General features: G+C 45.2%; 1 protein-coding gene across 1 annotated transcript in view; it reads left to right on the top strand.

The window, feature by feature from the left end:
• The window catches only part of SMARCA1 (SWI/SNF related, matrix associated, actin dependent regulator of chromatin, subfamily a, member 1), a 51363-nt gene that overhangs the window by 9643 nt on the left and 26241 nt on the right, over nt 1-15479 (top strand). Inside the window, exons 7-16 of the mRNA XM_053273734.1 lie at nt 2703-2858; nt 7615-7746; nt 8998-9066; nt 9746-9855; nt 10198-10424; nt 12648-12769; nt 13346-13498; nt 14151-14283; nt 14784-14932; nt 15137-15256. Coding sequence (XP_053129709.1) covers nt 2703-2858; nt 7615-7746; nt 8998-9066; nt 9746-9855; nt 10198-10424; nt 12648-12769; nt 13346-13498; nt 14151-14283; nt 14784-14932; nt 15137-15256 — 1371 coding nt within the window. The remainder of the gene's footprint in view (nt 1-2702; nt 2859-7614; nt 7747-8997; nt 9067-9745; nt 9856-10197; nt 10425-12647; nt 12770-13345; nt 13499-14150; nt 14284-14783; nt 14933-15136; nt 15257-15479) is intronic.

The following is a 15479-nucleotide window of genomic DNA, read 5'->3' on the forward strand; positions in this document are numbered from 1 at the left end:
TTTTTAAAAAGCATTTGAAAACCCACCTTTTCAGCTTTTAAAGTTTTTAAAATTTTTAGGTTGTAATCTGTGGTTGATTTTTAAATTGTTAAATTGTTTTAAGTTTTTGTATATGTTTTAACTTGTTTTATGCTATTGTTAACCGCCCAGAGACGAAAGTTTGGGGCGGTATACAAATGTGATATCAATCAATCAATCAATCAATAAGAACTAGAATCAGTTTGCCATGTTTATCAGTTAATTCATCCTATTCAGACTTTTTTTGGACCTGTGTCCAAATGTACATGCACACTTGTACATGTGTTTGTGTGAACGACTGTACCAGCATTCCTTTTCAAAGCGAACCTGGGTCCAGGCCCCGCCTCTGATATAGGCTAGAAGTGGTATAGACTGGAAGTGTACTGCAGTACCTGTGCCCCAGCATAACATGTGAATAAGTGTCCCTGTGCACTCTGTACACAGATTGTATAGTGCGTTAACAGGGCTACTGTTACTTGAAGTTCTGAAAGTTCCCTTGGCTTGTTCCCTTGGCTTGTTGGAATAGTACTAGAATTTCAAAGCTACTAAATCACAGTCGTCATAACTTGGAATATAGTAATCCCTCGCCAACCACGAGGGTTCAGTACTGGGAAAACCTTGTGGTTGGTGAATTTGTGGTTGGCGAGCAATAGAAATGCATTGGAAAGGGGTTAGGGGAATTGCGGTCAGGAAAAGACCAAAAAATAAAGAAAAAAGACTAAAAGACCACCCCAAAACACCTGGAATCAGCCATAGTTAGCAAGAAGAGTGAGGGGGGACCTTTAGAAATCACCCCCAAAGCCCCAGAAATCACGAAACACCCCCCTTGCAAAAAAAATCTCACCAAACCACAGATATTTGGGTTGCAGCTGGCAAGACCTGCCACAATTTCCCAGTCGCGGATTCTTAAAACCACAGTTGGGAAACCCACGAAGGTGAGGGTTGATTGTATATTGAGCACTCCTAACTAAGCAGGACAGTGGAGAGGAGAGCTGGTCTGGTGGTAGCCAGCATGACTTGTCCCCTTAGCTAAGCAGAGCCCAACCTGGATGCATATGAATAGGAGACTAGAAGTGTGAGCAGCACTGTAAGATATTCCCCTTGGGGGATGGAGCTGCTCTTGGAAGAGCATCTAGGTTCCAAGTTCCCGCCCTGGCCAGCATCTCCAAGATAGGGCTGAGAGAGATTCCTGTCTGCAACCTTGGCGAAGCCGCTGCCAGTCTGGGTAGACAGTACTGAGCAAGATGGACCAAGGGTCTGACTCAGGATATGGCAGCATCCTATGTTCCTAGTGTTTAGTAGATTAAAGTAAAGTAAAAGTGTGCCGTCGAGTCGGTGTTGACTCCTGGCGACCGCAGAGCCCTGTGGTTGTCTTTGGTAGAGTACAGGAGGGGTTTACCATAGTTGATTAAAAATATTGTGAACGATTAAAAAGATGTTGCCAGTCCCCATTGGCAGAGGCAGCAGAGACCTTCTTAAAAGGGGCATTCCAGCCTGGAATCTGCAAGAGAGGAGGATTGCTGCTTCCCCCATGATGCCTGCTGTGGCACGTGGGTCTCATCTGGGAGCAATGGCTGGGGTTGTAGCTCAGTGGCAGATCATCTGCTTTGCATGCAGAAGGTCCCAGGTTCATTTGCTGTTCGCATCTCCCGGTTAGTCCCCTGCTAACTGAGCAAAGAGGCGCCTTTTCAAAATGGTGATTCTCTTTATTTAGCAGGGGGAGAGCAACCATTCCCAGCATAGCATCCCTCCAGTGGCTGTTGCTGGGGTCCAGTGTCCCATCTAACAAGGATTCTCAGATGTTGTTGACTACAACTCTCAGAATCCAGTGGCTTTTGTTTGGGGATTATGGGAGTTGTAGTCAGCAACATCTGGGAATCCCTGTTAGAGGAAATACTGATGGGGACTATTTTATGTTTCTTTTTTTTAAGGTTGTGAGCTCTTTGGGGATAGGGAGCCATTTTATTTGTTTATCAGACCAGCAAAAGGGCCTTTTCGGTTGCTGCCCCACTTCTTTGGAACTCTCTTCCCCTTCAGATTTGTCTAGCCCCTTCCTTACGGATCTTCAAATCTCTATTGAAGACTTTTCTTTTTCGCCTGGCTTTTGTCCTGTAGTTTACTTTATTTGTTTTCCGTTAGCTACTTTAGTTTTTAATTTAGAATGCAATCTTTAATGTTGCCTTATTTTCATGTTTTTGTACACCACCCGGAGTCTTTGGAGTGGGCGGTATATTAAATGTTTCTAATAAAATAAATAAAATCTACGTAAACCAGTTTGAGACCTTTTGTTGAAAAGCAGTATATAAATATTCGTCGTAGTTGTATTCTGGGTAGGGCTGGGAAAGACTCCTGCCTGAAACCTCGGAGAGCTGCGGCCAGTCAGTGTAGACCCTTCTGAGCTAGATGGACCAAGGGTCTGACTCCGTAGGAGGCAGTTTCCTTTGTTCCTCTGTAACTATGCTTTTTCCTCTTATGCATATTTAATTGATTAAGACTCATATGACTAAGATTTCTTTCAATCGGGTGACAGCCCTGGCATTAACCCTTTATGGAACTGCTTTCTCGAACCTGCTCTCTTTCATCTTTTCACCTCTTATTGATGGCTGTAGGTAGCAGCCTTCTGCCGAGTTAGATCGTCCCCCCTTGTTTAGCTATATCTGTCTCCCGCATTCATTTTCTGTTAGGCCGCTTTCATCCGTGATGTCATGATGCCTGGAGAGTGGGATGTGTGTGTGACCTCCTATGAAATGGTAATTAAAGAGAAATCAGTCTTCAAAAAATTTAACTGGAGGTATCTGGTGATTGATGAAGCTCATCGGATTAAGAATGAAAAATCTAAGGTAACTTTCAGTGTCATTTCTGTAGAAATAAATGCCATAATGCTTGCCTTTTTTTTTTTTTTTTTTGGTGGTGGTGGTGGTGGAGGGATTGGGGAATTTAGGGGAGTGGGAAAGAGAGGAAGACCTTTGAGACTTCCAGGAAATTTAGGGAAATGTAGGACTCACAAAAGGAAGTACTTTTTCACAGAGGCGTAACTAGGGAAAACGGCGCCCAGGGCAAGCACTGAAATTGCGCCCCCCCCCCGCCCATACATCTGACACGCACCCAAAAATTACAAAATTTACCAAAATTACCAAAAATTACAAAAATTACCTGTGGGATGCACTCCCAGCAAAAATTCATAGTTTGGACTCGTTGTTGGCCTTCAAGAGAACTCTAAAAACCTATTTGTTCAGTCTGACCTTCCTAGATTTTTAAATTCTTCTTAAATGTTTTAAACTTGTAAATCTGTTTTTATATTGTTTAAACTGATGGTTTTAAGTGGTTGTTTGTTTGTTTTGTTTGTTGGCCCAGAAAAAAATAATACAAAAAGGGAATCAGTAAACTTGGTAGAGTCATTTCCCCCCTTGCAGCCATGTTTGTTAACAATTCAGAACTCTATTAAAACATTTACTAATTGTACTAATTAAGTTCCTTTCTAACCAGTTTGTCCCAGGAACTAATTGGTACATTTATGTTATTTGCAATTACATCAAATAAATAAAGCATACAATTGTGATTAGCAAAGTTACATTAATAACAAATAAGGGATGAAATATAAATTATGAATAAGCCTGATTCACAAATCTGACAACACCCTTTAGATTTTTATGTGGCAGAGGTCCAAATGCCAATCCTGGTGAATCAATGTGTTTGTAGATGGTGTTTGTAGATGGTGTTCCAAGACAAGGCCTGAAAGAGATGTAGCTCCACTGAAAGCTCTAATTTGGATGAAGCCCATAATTGGGAAAAGTGCAATGGTATTATCTTATTTCAAGACATCTTTGCTATTTTAAATTAAATTAAAAATTAAAACATGGCTTCTCTGATTAGTTTTTGGAGGCTGATTTTGATTTACACAGTTCAACTCAGTGGACTTCCTCCCAAGTAAAAGTGCATAAGATTGCAGCTATAGAAGTGTGGCTTGCTCAGAGGCAGAATATTTTTCGCCAGTTTTGTTTTTACCCTAACCCTATGCTATTTATTATTACTACTACTACTACATTTTATATCCCGCTCTTCCTCCAAGGAGTCCAGAGCGGTGTACTACATACTTGAGTTTCTCTTTCACAACAACCCTGTGAAGCTGGTTAGGCTGAGAGAGAAGTGACTGGCCCAGAGTCACCCAGCAAGTCTCCTGGCTGAATGGGGATTTGAATTCGGGTCTCCCCGGTCCTAGTTCAGCACTCTAACCACTACACCACGCTGGCTTATGCAGATCACAGTGCTGCATCTTGTGCAAATGGGGTGGGGGGGGGGAATCCACCCAGTGACATGGCTGCAGGAAGCGACTGCCAAGGAGAGGGGGTGCCTCCCTGCCCATGCTTGGCTGCAGGGAGGAGACGTGGTGGACAGGGAGCCTCTTAGTCAAGGGAAGAGAGTGGCAAGAAAGTTGGCCATTGCAAATTCACTAAGGGAAGGGGGGCGAGGGAAAGCAGTCAGTCATCCCCCCCACTTCTGACAGTGGCTTCAAAACGTTAGCGTAAAAGCTGCGTGATTTTACACCACTTCCTCTTGCAGTCTGGAAAGCGCCCTGGAGTGGTCCCAACAAGATTTGGAAATGTGCACACACGCACACATACCCTGCCACCTTCATCTCCTTCCCCTACACCCATGTATTTGTCATAAAACTATAAGGACTTGTGTAATATTGTGTAGCAGGTTAACTAGAGAGACAAGTACAAGAATGAAAACTTGACTTTAAAAGTGAAATAAAGATAAGCATATACATGCAACCCTTAAAAGGTTTATAGTGCTGAATTTGGATTGGGGAAACCTAGTTCAATCCCCTTTCAGACATGAAACTCCCTGGGTAATTCTGGGCCACTCACTTAGCCCAATCTACTTCACAGGGTTGTTGTGAGGATAAACATAAATGTGTACACCACTCCGGACTCCTCAGAGGAAGCATGGAGTGTACATTTAAACATGAATAAAGAAATACTTCACTAAAACTATTATGTGACTGCATTCTGCAGCAATGAGTAACTGCAGGTTTGTAAAGCAAAACAGTACAAAATAGAACTGGCAAATAACTGGTATATAATTTTTTGTTTTTAAAAGAGGCTGTACTTGGGAGATCTAAAAATAATCCAAAAATTAAGCACAAGGCAAAGAAGACTCAATAGTAGTTCATTGTGTCATTTTTAAAAAAGAGGCTGAAAACCAGAATGGGGAAGCAAAGAGCACCCAGTATCATGGCTGGGTGGGAATTTGAACTTGGGTCTCCCCAGTCCCTGCCCAACAAAACAAAAAGTGTGCACTGTGCATACACATACATGGGGGGAGGAGGAGGCTCTCCATGGGAGAAGGAGCCACCCCACTTCCTTCTTCTCACTACATCTTGAGCCACCCCCACTCCCTTCCCCTCTCATTTGGAATATAAATTATTTGTTGATGGTGATATGGCAGATACTGCCTAGGAAACATCCCTGCCCACTTTATTCATTCATTGTACTTTTATCAAAGAAACTCCTTAGCAGCCGGACATGGTAAAGTCAAGTGAAATCATTGATGTGTGTGAATATAGATTCCACTTAGCATTCTGCTAAGGAGATTCTTCACTGAAAAATTAAGACATGCATATCACTCTCCATTTTCATGGAAAATATATCACTACTTTCACTTGTTGAATTGCGGGGGACGACTGAACAGACCTTTCTCTCCCCCCAGCCCAGTTATCCGATTCAGAGATCTTCACATCTCAAATGAAGCCTTCTTGCAGAGAGAGAGAGAGAGAGAGAATCAGCACCCCACCCCACACCCCTAACAAACAGTAGACAAATCTCAAAAGTCATCCTCTTCACCATTCAAAGTTCAACTTGCAAAATATGCAAAAGGCAAACTGGCTGGATATCTCTGCCTCTCTCGGGGATAGGCAAGGATATTAGACTTAATAAAAGATTTTGTAAGCAATTTAGGAGGTGCAAATTGTAAAAAACACACACCCCAAAAAACCAAACACCCTAAATACAAACATACTGTCAGTCAGAGGAGAGTAACTATTTTTTTCTCACGTGCAGGTTAGGTGCTAATTGGAAAAGCGTATCTCCAGCTCAGTCAGCAATCCCACTCCTTGCTGATTTGAACTTTGCCAGCAAAGAGTTATGGGTGGAGCACAATCAGGAAGCAAATAGCTGCATCAAGCCACTTGGCTGCTCGCTACTCTTTTTGCCGTGCTATATAGGGGGGCGGGGCGAGCTGGGAGAGGTTACAGACGTTTCTTTGCTTTTCTCTCTCTCCAGCTTGTTGGAAGCCTTGCCCTTCTCCGTGTACCTGCACTAGCTTTCCCCACTTCTTCCTTTGCCATTGAGACTATTGCCCATTCCTCCTCTCCCACCGCAGCACTTCCTTTGGTCCGTATCCCTTCCCCATTCTCCTGGAGCCATACCCACTCTCTTTGCCCCCTGCCCCCCGCTTACACCCCTAGCTCATGGAAAGCCTCCTCTTCATTCCCTGCCTTCATCCACGATGATCCACCAGCCCACTCGCTTCCTGCCTAGGGAGAGGGGCGGGGTCGAACCTTACCGGCTAGCTGGGACAGATCTATACCGAGTACACAGGTTCCGCTGGGCTGCCTCGCTTGCCTACCCCACCCCACTGGCTAGGCATTCCTAGGGCCGGGGAGACTGAGAGCGAGAAAGAGGGAGCACTGAAGGAGATGTCGGCACGGCAGCGTTGAAGCAGCACATGGTTTGGGGTTTACAGAAGCAGGAGTCATCAGCCAGGAACCAATGGTGGGAGAGCACCCACCCCGCCCGGAAAGATCGCGTGACTGGCAAGTCGTGCCTGCGCCGAGGGGGGGGGGAGGGGCGCCACCGCCGACCCCAACTCAAAATATTTTACAAAAAAAATTGTTTGCAAAAAAAAAAAAAAAATTTGAGAAAGGAAGGGGATTGGCGGGGGCACATTTTGGCGCCCCCTACCAAGTGGCGCCGGGGGCACGTGCCCCCCCGCCCCCCCTATCGTTACGACCCTGCTTTTTCACAGAGTGCATAATTAATCTATAGAATTCTCTGCCATGGGATGTGGTGATGGCCACTAGCTTGGATGGCTTTAAAAGGGGCTTAGACAAATTCATGGAGGACAAATCTATCAATGGCTACTAGTCTGAAGGCCACCTCCAGGTTCAGAGGCAGGATGCCTCTAAATAAATACCAGTTGCAGGGGAGCAACAGCAAGAGTGAGGGCATGCCTTCATCTCCTGCTTCTGGGCTTCCAAGAGGCATCTGGTGGGCCACTGTGTGAAACAGGATGCTGGACTAGATAGGCCTTGGGCCTGATCCCGCAGGGTTGTCTTTATGTTCTTATGGTACACTTCCAAAAGCAAAAAGGTGATGTTATAAAATATATGTTTTGTCATGGTGACAGTGAAAGTTTCTTACGAGTGGAATTTAAAACAACTCTTCTACATCTGCTTTATTCAAAGTGTTTATAACTGCATGTTGGAAAGTTAATGATAATTCAGAGCTTTATTTTATATACTTGGTAATACCACTGGTAACAACGTATCTTCGTATGCAATGATAATAAATGCTCTTTTAAAAAAATTCCTAGTTATCTGAGATTGTTCGTGAGTTCAAGACCACAAACCGGCTGCTATTAACAGGGACTCCCTTGCAGAATAATCTTCATGAGCTGTGGGCCTTGCTCAATTTTCTTTTACCTGATGTCTTCAATTCTGCAGAGGTAGGTTTGGACAGGGCATTGGAATCGTCGTGCTGTTCACATCCTTTTAATAATAATCTAGTTTATTGATTTATTGCATACTCACCCACTGCTTTTCTGCCAAAGTGCTCAAGGCAGTCTACGTTTTATAACAACCATTTTTAAGAAGGAAGAGATGGAAAAGGAGGGAGGAACAAGGGGAATAAGTTCATTTGCAGACTTCCAAGATGACAAGGTAGAACGGCCACTTCTGGAGGCCGTGCGGGCAGCGGATGCTGCAAATGGCATGTGGTCCCAGCCAGGCTGATGGAGGCAGCCTCACCGTCTTCCTTCTCTCTGGAGGAATCAACCGGGAGGAATTGGTTTATGCTAGGACTGCACAACTTTGACCCTCCGCAGATGTTTTGGACTACAACTCCCATCATACCTGACTATTGCCACGGTGTCTGGGGATGATGGGAGTTGTAGTCCAAAAACAGCTGGAGGGCTGAAGTTGTGCAGCCTTGGCTTATGCTGTCGGAGCATCTGTGTTGCCTTCTTTCCCACTGACCTCTGCTGATCTACAGCTGTGCTTGAGGGAAGGTCTGGATAGTCTGGCCTTGCTCTTGAAATACTGTATTGGTACAGTCGCTTTGGACCACATTTCAGAGCGGAACTGCAAACAATGAGAGGCACACGGCTTTTGCTGAAAGCAGCATTTCTATGTTGAGTTCTGTCAGCCATCATGTGTCATGCAACTTACCCATGTCCTGACATTATCACATGTAGAGGTCATTCACACAGTCAAAAACGGTGCTCTACCTGGATTTAGGAGTTGGTTGTGTTCCCAATTTTTGGTTGTGTGGAAGCAAAGTAGGAGGAAAACCTGGGTAAAAGGGATTGTGTGGAAGCAAGGTAGGAGGAAAAGATACCCAGGTTTTCCTCCTAACTTGCTTGCACACAACCGAAAACTGAGAGCACACACCGTTCCCAGACCAGGCTAGAACTCAGTTGTTGAGTGTGTGAATGACCTCATTGTGTTTCTCCCATCCCTCCTAAGAGCAGCCAGTGAAGCATATAGAGGACAGATCACACAACGTGATGACGCCAGGGCACAGGGTCATTTTTACTATATGTTACCCTGGGGGAGAACTTGACATGAAGATGCCATTTTCAGTAGCAGCCTCGTGTTGCTCATAAGACATAGTTCTACCCTAACATTTCTACTTGTGCTCTTAAGTGTGGATGACAGGGAAATTACTAACACAATAATAATAATGTTTAAACCTACAGGACTTTGACTCATGGTTTGACACTAAAAATTGCCTTGGAGATCAAAAGCTGGTTGAGCGCCTCCATGCAGTAAGTATGATTACTTTTTTTTTTCCCCTGCAGCAGAATGAGACAGCTACTGTCTCTGTCTTCTTCCTGTGCTCCAGCCATGGCAAATTGTATTGTGAAGCCAGCATTTTATTCTTGGAGTAACTGTGTAATGTATACATCTAAGAAATAACAGATATCCATTGCCATATAGGTCAGTATTTAAGGAGCTGAAGGGATGCATTGAAGTGTTTACATCCAGTTTAGGGTAGCCTTTTGTGGACATGTGTGTCTTCCCACCCCACAGCTGGAAGCAAAGCATCCCATCTTAAATGATATTCCCTTATTTATATGAAACACTCATGTGCTTTTTCATCAGTCTAAATGTAAGGAGGAGTCTTGAGACTCTCCATACCTAGCTCTGATGTCAAGGGTCATTGGGAGGCAGTGCCATTCTCTGCAGGGACCAGGCTGCTCCTGTCCTACCAATGGCCCTAGAAATGCCATAGAAAGTGGCAGCCTTTCTGCACATGCTCAGATGTTCTGCATTGGCTTAGTAGCTCGTCTTCCACTTTATTTTCTTGCTCTTAAAGCAACGACAGCAGAACTGCTTAGTAAGAGGCAGAAGGCTCCGTGTAAGGAACCCAGGACTCTGGTAGAGTCTGTTAACACAAGGCGTGTGGAAAAATCTGTTAAAAAACCCCACCTGTTGTTGCTTTAGGTTTTGAAGCCATTTTTGTTACGGCGCATAAAAGCGGAGGTTGAAAAGAGCCTGCCTCCTAAAAAAGAAGTCAAAATCTATCTGGGACTCAGCAAAATGCAGAGAGAATGGTAAGGTGTTTGTTTATCTTTCATTTAAGACTGGCCCAAGGACACAGTTCAATACTTTAAAAACGTATAGGATCTAGTGCAAGCTCCGTGGAGAAACCTGGGAGATATTTATTTATTTATTTATTTATTTTTTACATTTCTATCCCGCTCTTCCTCTGAGGAGACCAGAGATGGTTAGGTGTACATGGTTAGGTGTAAACCTAAGCCCGTTGACTTAGAAAGTCGTGTTGAAATAAGTAGCACTTACTTCTGAGTAAATGTATTTGAGATGCAGTAAGTGGGGACTCATATTTCAAACGTGGATGATAACAGCTGCTGATAAGTTGCCTGCTAACCCTGCAGGTATACCAAGATCCTGATGAAAGATATTGACATCTTGAATTCGGCTGGGAAGATGGACAAGATGCGGCTGCTGAACATCCTGATGCAGCTCCGCAAGTGTTGTAACCACCCCTACCTGTTTGATGGGGCCGAACCTGGCCCTCCCTACACCACGGACACTCACCTTGTCACCAACAGTGGCAAAATGGTCGCTCTGGATAAATTGCTGGCAAAACTCAAAGAACAGGGTAAGGAAGGCCGATCGTGAATAACTGTTAATTTAGAAATCTCTTTCTGCCTGTCAGTTTCCAGCATTCTGTCCTGTGCTCTAAACACCCCAAAAAGCCCTGGTGTGACCCAGAACCAGAATCTCTGCAGGCCTGACTTGGTTCTTGGCGGGTCGCACTGAAGGGGGCACCTTTCAAAGTGGTAATTCTCATTTTATTTTATTTATTTAACATTTTTATACCGCCGAAAACTTACGTCTCTGGGCAGTTTACAACAAAAACAGAAAAGGTAAAACATTTATTAAAACAGATAAATGACAACAGAGAAATTAAAACATTGGTTAAAATAAATGACAACAAAAAGTTTAAAAATATACAATTTAAAAACTTAATTTTTTTTAAAACAATGTTAAAACTATTAAACTGGCATTTAATTAAAAGCCTGTGTGAACAAATGTGTCTTTAACATTTTTTTAAAAATTGTCAGAGATGAGGAGGCTCTTATTTTAGCAGGGAGCGTGTTCCAAAGCATCAATCGGGGCAGCAACTGAGAAGGCCTGTTCCCAAGTAGCCACCAGACGAGCTGGTGGCAACTGCACAGACCTCTTCCGATGATCTCAATAGGCGGTGGGGTTCATGACAAAGAAGACATTCTCTTAAATATCTCTTTATATCTAGCACGGAGAGAGCAGCTAGCCCTATCCAGCCCCAGCAAAGCATCCTTCCATGGGTGGTTGCCGGTGTCTGCTTTGTGTTTCTTTTTGGACTGTCAACCCTTTGGGGACAGGAGAACCACCTTCTCCTTCTTTCTCTATGTAAACTGCTCTGAGAACTTTTTTTGAGAGGGGGCTGAAAAGCAGTACATAGCAGTAGTAGTTGTATAGGACACACGAGTTGCAATTTTGGAACACAGTTGAGAGGGGACAAACCCATTAGGGATGTGCACGGACTGCGGAGGCGCGGTCCTACGCCGGGTGTGTGTGTGTCTCGCTTTAAGGGCGGGTGGTGGTGGTTTGTACTTACCCCTCCTGCTCCTTTCCCCCCTCTGGTGTTCCATTTCTTAGTTAAATTTTGGGGGTGGCAGCGTTCCTTCCTGCCGCCCCTGCCCCCTTGTTGACTGGTAAAAGCGGAAGTAACTCCCGTGCATGCGTCCGCCGCTGATTCGCACGTGCCGTGCAGCGTGCTGCGCAGCGTGCACACGCAATGTGTGATGTGTGCAGCGCGCATGCGTCAGTGGCGGTCGCATGCACGGAAGTTACTTCTGCTTTTACCAGTCAACAAGGGGGCAGGGGTGGCAGGAAGGAACGCTGCCACCCCCAAAATTTAACTAAAAAATGGAGGGTGGGAGGGGTAGGTACAGCCCCCACTCCAGCTTCGAACCGCCGGACCGGGCCACTTGCGAACCAGTTCACAGGTCTCTAACATGGCCTTGTGTTTGTGCACAAGGTTTGTGCACATCCCTAAAACCCACAGGAACATAGGAAGCTGCCTTCTGCCAAGTCAGACCTTTGGTCCATCTAGCTGAGTATTGACTACACAGACTGGCAGCAGCTTCTCCAAGGCTGCAGGCAGGAGTCTCTCTCAGCCCTGTCTTGGAGATGCTGCCAGGGAGGGAATCTGGAACCTTCTGCATGCAAGCATGCAAGTGCTCTTCCTAGAGCAGTCCCATCCCCTAAGGGGAATATCTTACAGTGCTCACATGTAGTCTCCCATTCGAATGCAATCCAGAGTGGACCCTTCTTAGCACAGGGGACAATTCATGCTTGCTACCACAAGAACAGCTCTCTTCTCCCCCCCCCCCCCATCCTGGACATGGCTGTCTAGAGAAGATTTACCTCTCATCCCAGCTGGTGAGTCTCAGCTGGACTCATTTTTTCTTTCCCATATAAATGAATGGCTGCCATTCACTGTGGTGGCGCCACAAAAGCAAAATGGCAAAGAAGCAGATTCAGGTTACAAATTAGGAGGAATTCCCTAAGTGCTTCTTGACCGTGGAACAGCCTGCCTCATGCAGTGGTGGGCTCTCCTTTGCTGGAAATTTTCAGATGGAGACTGAAGCTCTAGCAGTTCCCTTCACAGAGTTGTGGGCTGGGCTAGATGGCCTTCCATGGTCCTTTCTAGCGCTATGAAGATTCTGTAGTTTTAATTGAATTCTAATGAACAAGATTACGCAGCTGTAAAATATTCCCTTAATATGTTACTTCAGCAGTATCCTAAAATATTCTTTCATCCCCTGCCCCTCAGGTTCTAGAGTTCTTGTTTTCAGCCAGATGACGCGTTTATTGGACATCCTGGAAGATTATTGCATGTGGCGAGGTTATGAATATTGCCGATTAGATGGGCAAACACCACATGAAGAAAGAGAGGTGAGAAGGATTCATTTACTTACTTGAATTTGTGTTCTACTCTGTCCTGGAGGCAGTTTGAAAGCTGGTCAGTAGCTGTCATCCAGCGACGTCACTTCTTTTCGAGCCTCTAAGCTTCCCAAGGTGCCATTTTGCTTGCTAAGGATCCCTTTTGGTGGCAGGGTCATAATCGGGATATTATTGAATGGTCTCTTGGGTTCCTTTTCTGCCATTCAGTCTTCTAATTTAAAGGCGAAAGATTTTTACGACCTGAAGAGAAACCAATTTGAGTTAAACAGTTATGTGATGGGGAAGTAAGTCAAAGGTTCACTTGCAAATGAGACCATAAGCTCGTGCCAGAAAAGAGCAACAGGGCAGCTGAAAGGTATCTGAGGCTGGGGTTAAGATGTCCTTGTAACTGTGCCGGGGGTGTGCAAGGGAAATCACTTCGATCTGTGGTGCTCTTTCCATGACCAAAGTTAGCTCAAGAGCTTTCCGTGGGGACAGAATAAACTGGAATTTTAATTGCCAACAAAAGCATTGTTTGTTGAAATTCCTGCCGTTTTAAGATTGCGCTCTCCCTGTCTCTCTTTCTAGGAAGCAATAGACACCTTTAATGCTCCCAACAGCAGAAAGTTTGTTTTTATGCTGAGTACCAGAGCTGGAGGCCTTGGGATTAATTTGGCCACCGCTGATGTTGTTATCCTCTATGATTCCGACTGGAACCCACAGGTTGATCTGCAAGCGATGGTGAGGAATTTTTTTAGTGTGTCTCGTGAAGTTTGTGCCATCATAGGCCCTGCCCTGGTAGCTTAGCGGGCAAACTACCAAATTGCCAGGAGTCTTCCCTGAGATGAGAAGCAGGTTAGGGCTTGGTTTACATGTAACATGAAGTATTTCCTCCTCCCGCCCCCATTCCCTTCTTCCCCCACATTCAAGCCCTACTAGCTTTGAAATATGTTTCAACAGTAATGGCTCATTCTAATAAGCAAGGAGGGCGCCAAAGGAGACGCAGCTGTCTCTGCTTCCTGGCGGCTCAAGTTGATCCATCCTCTCTCTCTCTCTCTCTCTCCCTCTCCCCTGTCCCACCCAAGACCTGCACTGCCTGTGGGCTGGCCATTCATCAGGCAGAGCTGTGCCGTTAATTGCACCGCTCTACCTTATGCATGGCCAGCCTGCAGGCAGTGCAGCTCTTGGGCAAGAGAGAGAGAGAGGAGCAACCTGAGCTGCCTCCATTGGTTCCCCCCTGGCTTATTAGGACGAACCACAACCGACACAGACAAATCCCAAATCCTCTGGTTCGTGCTAATATCGACACTGTCAGCATTTCTCTGATTCCGTCAGAAATACAGCTGCAGCTGTGTCTAGATGCGTTCTTTAGATTAATTGTCTTTGCCATTAGGATCGTGCACATCGTATTGGCCAGAAGAAGCCGGTGCGGGTATTCCGACTCATCACGGACAACACTGTCGAAGAGCGGATCGTAGAGAGAGCTGAGATAAAACTGAGATTGGACTCGATCGTTATACAGCAAGGTACTGTTGAATGTTTGTACATCTGTAGGTGGCTAAAACAGACTAGGATCCATTCTGTCTCCCTCCAGTTATATCAAATGTGTTATGATCCGGTAGAGAGCTGGTCTTGTAGTAAGCATGGATGGGCCATTTGCGAAGGAGGGTTGGCCTTGGTTTGCATTTAGATGGGAAACTACATGTGAGCACTGTCTGCTGGGAGATATTCTCCTTAGGGGATGGGGCCAGAGCTCAGGGGGAGAGCATCTGCTTGCTTGCAGAAGGACCCAGGTTGTCCCTAGCAGCATCTCCAGATAGGTCTGGGAGAGGCTCCTGCCTGAAATCTTGGAGAGCTGCTGCCAGTCAGTTACTGAGCTAGATGGACCAAGGGTCTGACTTGGTAGAAGCCAGCTTCCTATGTCCCTGTGTCAGATGAGTAATGGTCCCGTTATAACCTGCATTAACACACACACCCCGAGGAGTTTCAGATTATAACTCTTCTCTCTCTCTGCTTCCTGGGGTAGGGAGGCTTATTGACCAGCAGTCGAATAAACTGGCCAAGGATGAGATGCTGCAGATGATCCGTCATGGTGCAACACACGTGTTTGCCTCTAAGGACAGCGAGCTGACTGACGAGGACATTACCACAATTCTAGAGAGAGGTGAAAAAAAGGTCTGGGTCATTTTAAATACCGAGCATGTTGTTTTTGTTTGCCGTGTGCCTGTATAATAACGATCAGCTCTGATATCAGAAGGAAAGAACTAGGCCTGTTTAGCCAGCTTCTCAGATAAGTCGATCACATTGATCTGCATGCTTGACTCAGACAAACTGGAATTCCCCAAAGGTGATGGCATTCTTCTTTGTGACCTGCTCTAGACAGCCGAAATGAACCAGCGCTTGCAAAAGATGGGCGAGAGCTCTCTCCGAAACTTCACCATGGAAACAGAAATGAGCTTGTACAACTTTGAAGGTGAAGATTACAGAGGGAAACAGAAGGTACCCCTTTGCTGTCCCGACAATATACAGTGAGGGAAATAAGTATTTGATCCCCTGCTGATTTTGTCCGTTTGCCCTCTGACACAGAAATGACCAGGCTATAATTGGAATGGTAGGTTTATTGTAGCTGTGAGAGACAGAATAACAACAAACAAACCCTCAAAAGCCCAGTGCCCAAAAGGCAGCGACGGATTTGCATTGTAGTGAGGGAAATAAGTATTCG

Source organism: Hemicordylus capensis, chromosome 11 (assembly GCF_027244095.1).
Source record: "Hemicordylus capensis ecotype Gifberg chromosome 11, rHemCap1.1.pri, whole genome shotgun sequence".
In the NCBI taxonomy this organism is placed as follows: Eukaryota; Metazoa; Chordata; class Lepidosauria; order Squamata; family Cordylidae; genus Hemicordylus; species Hemicordylus capensis.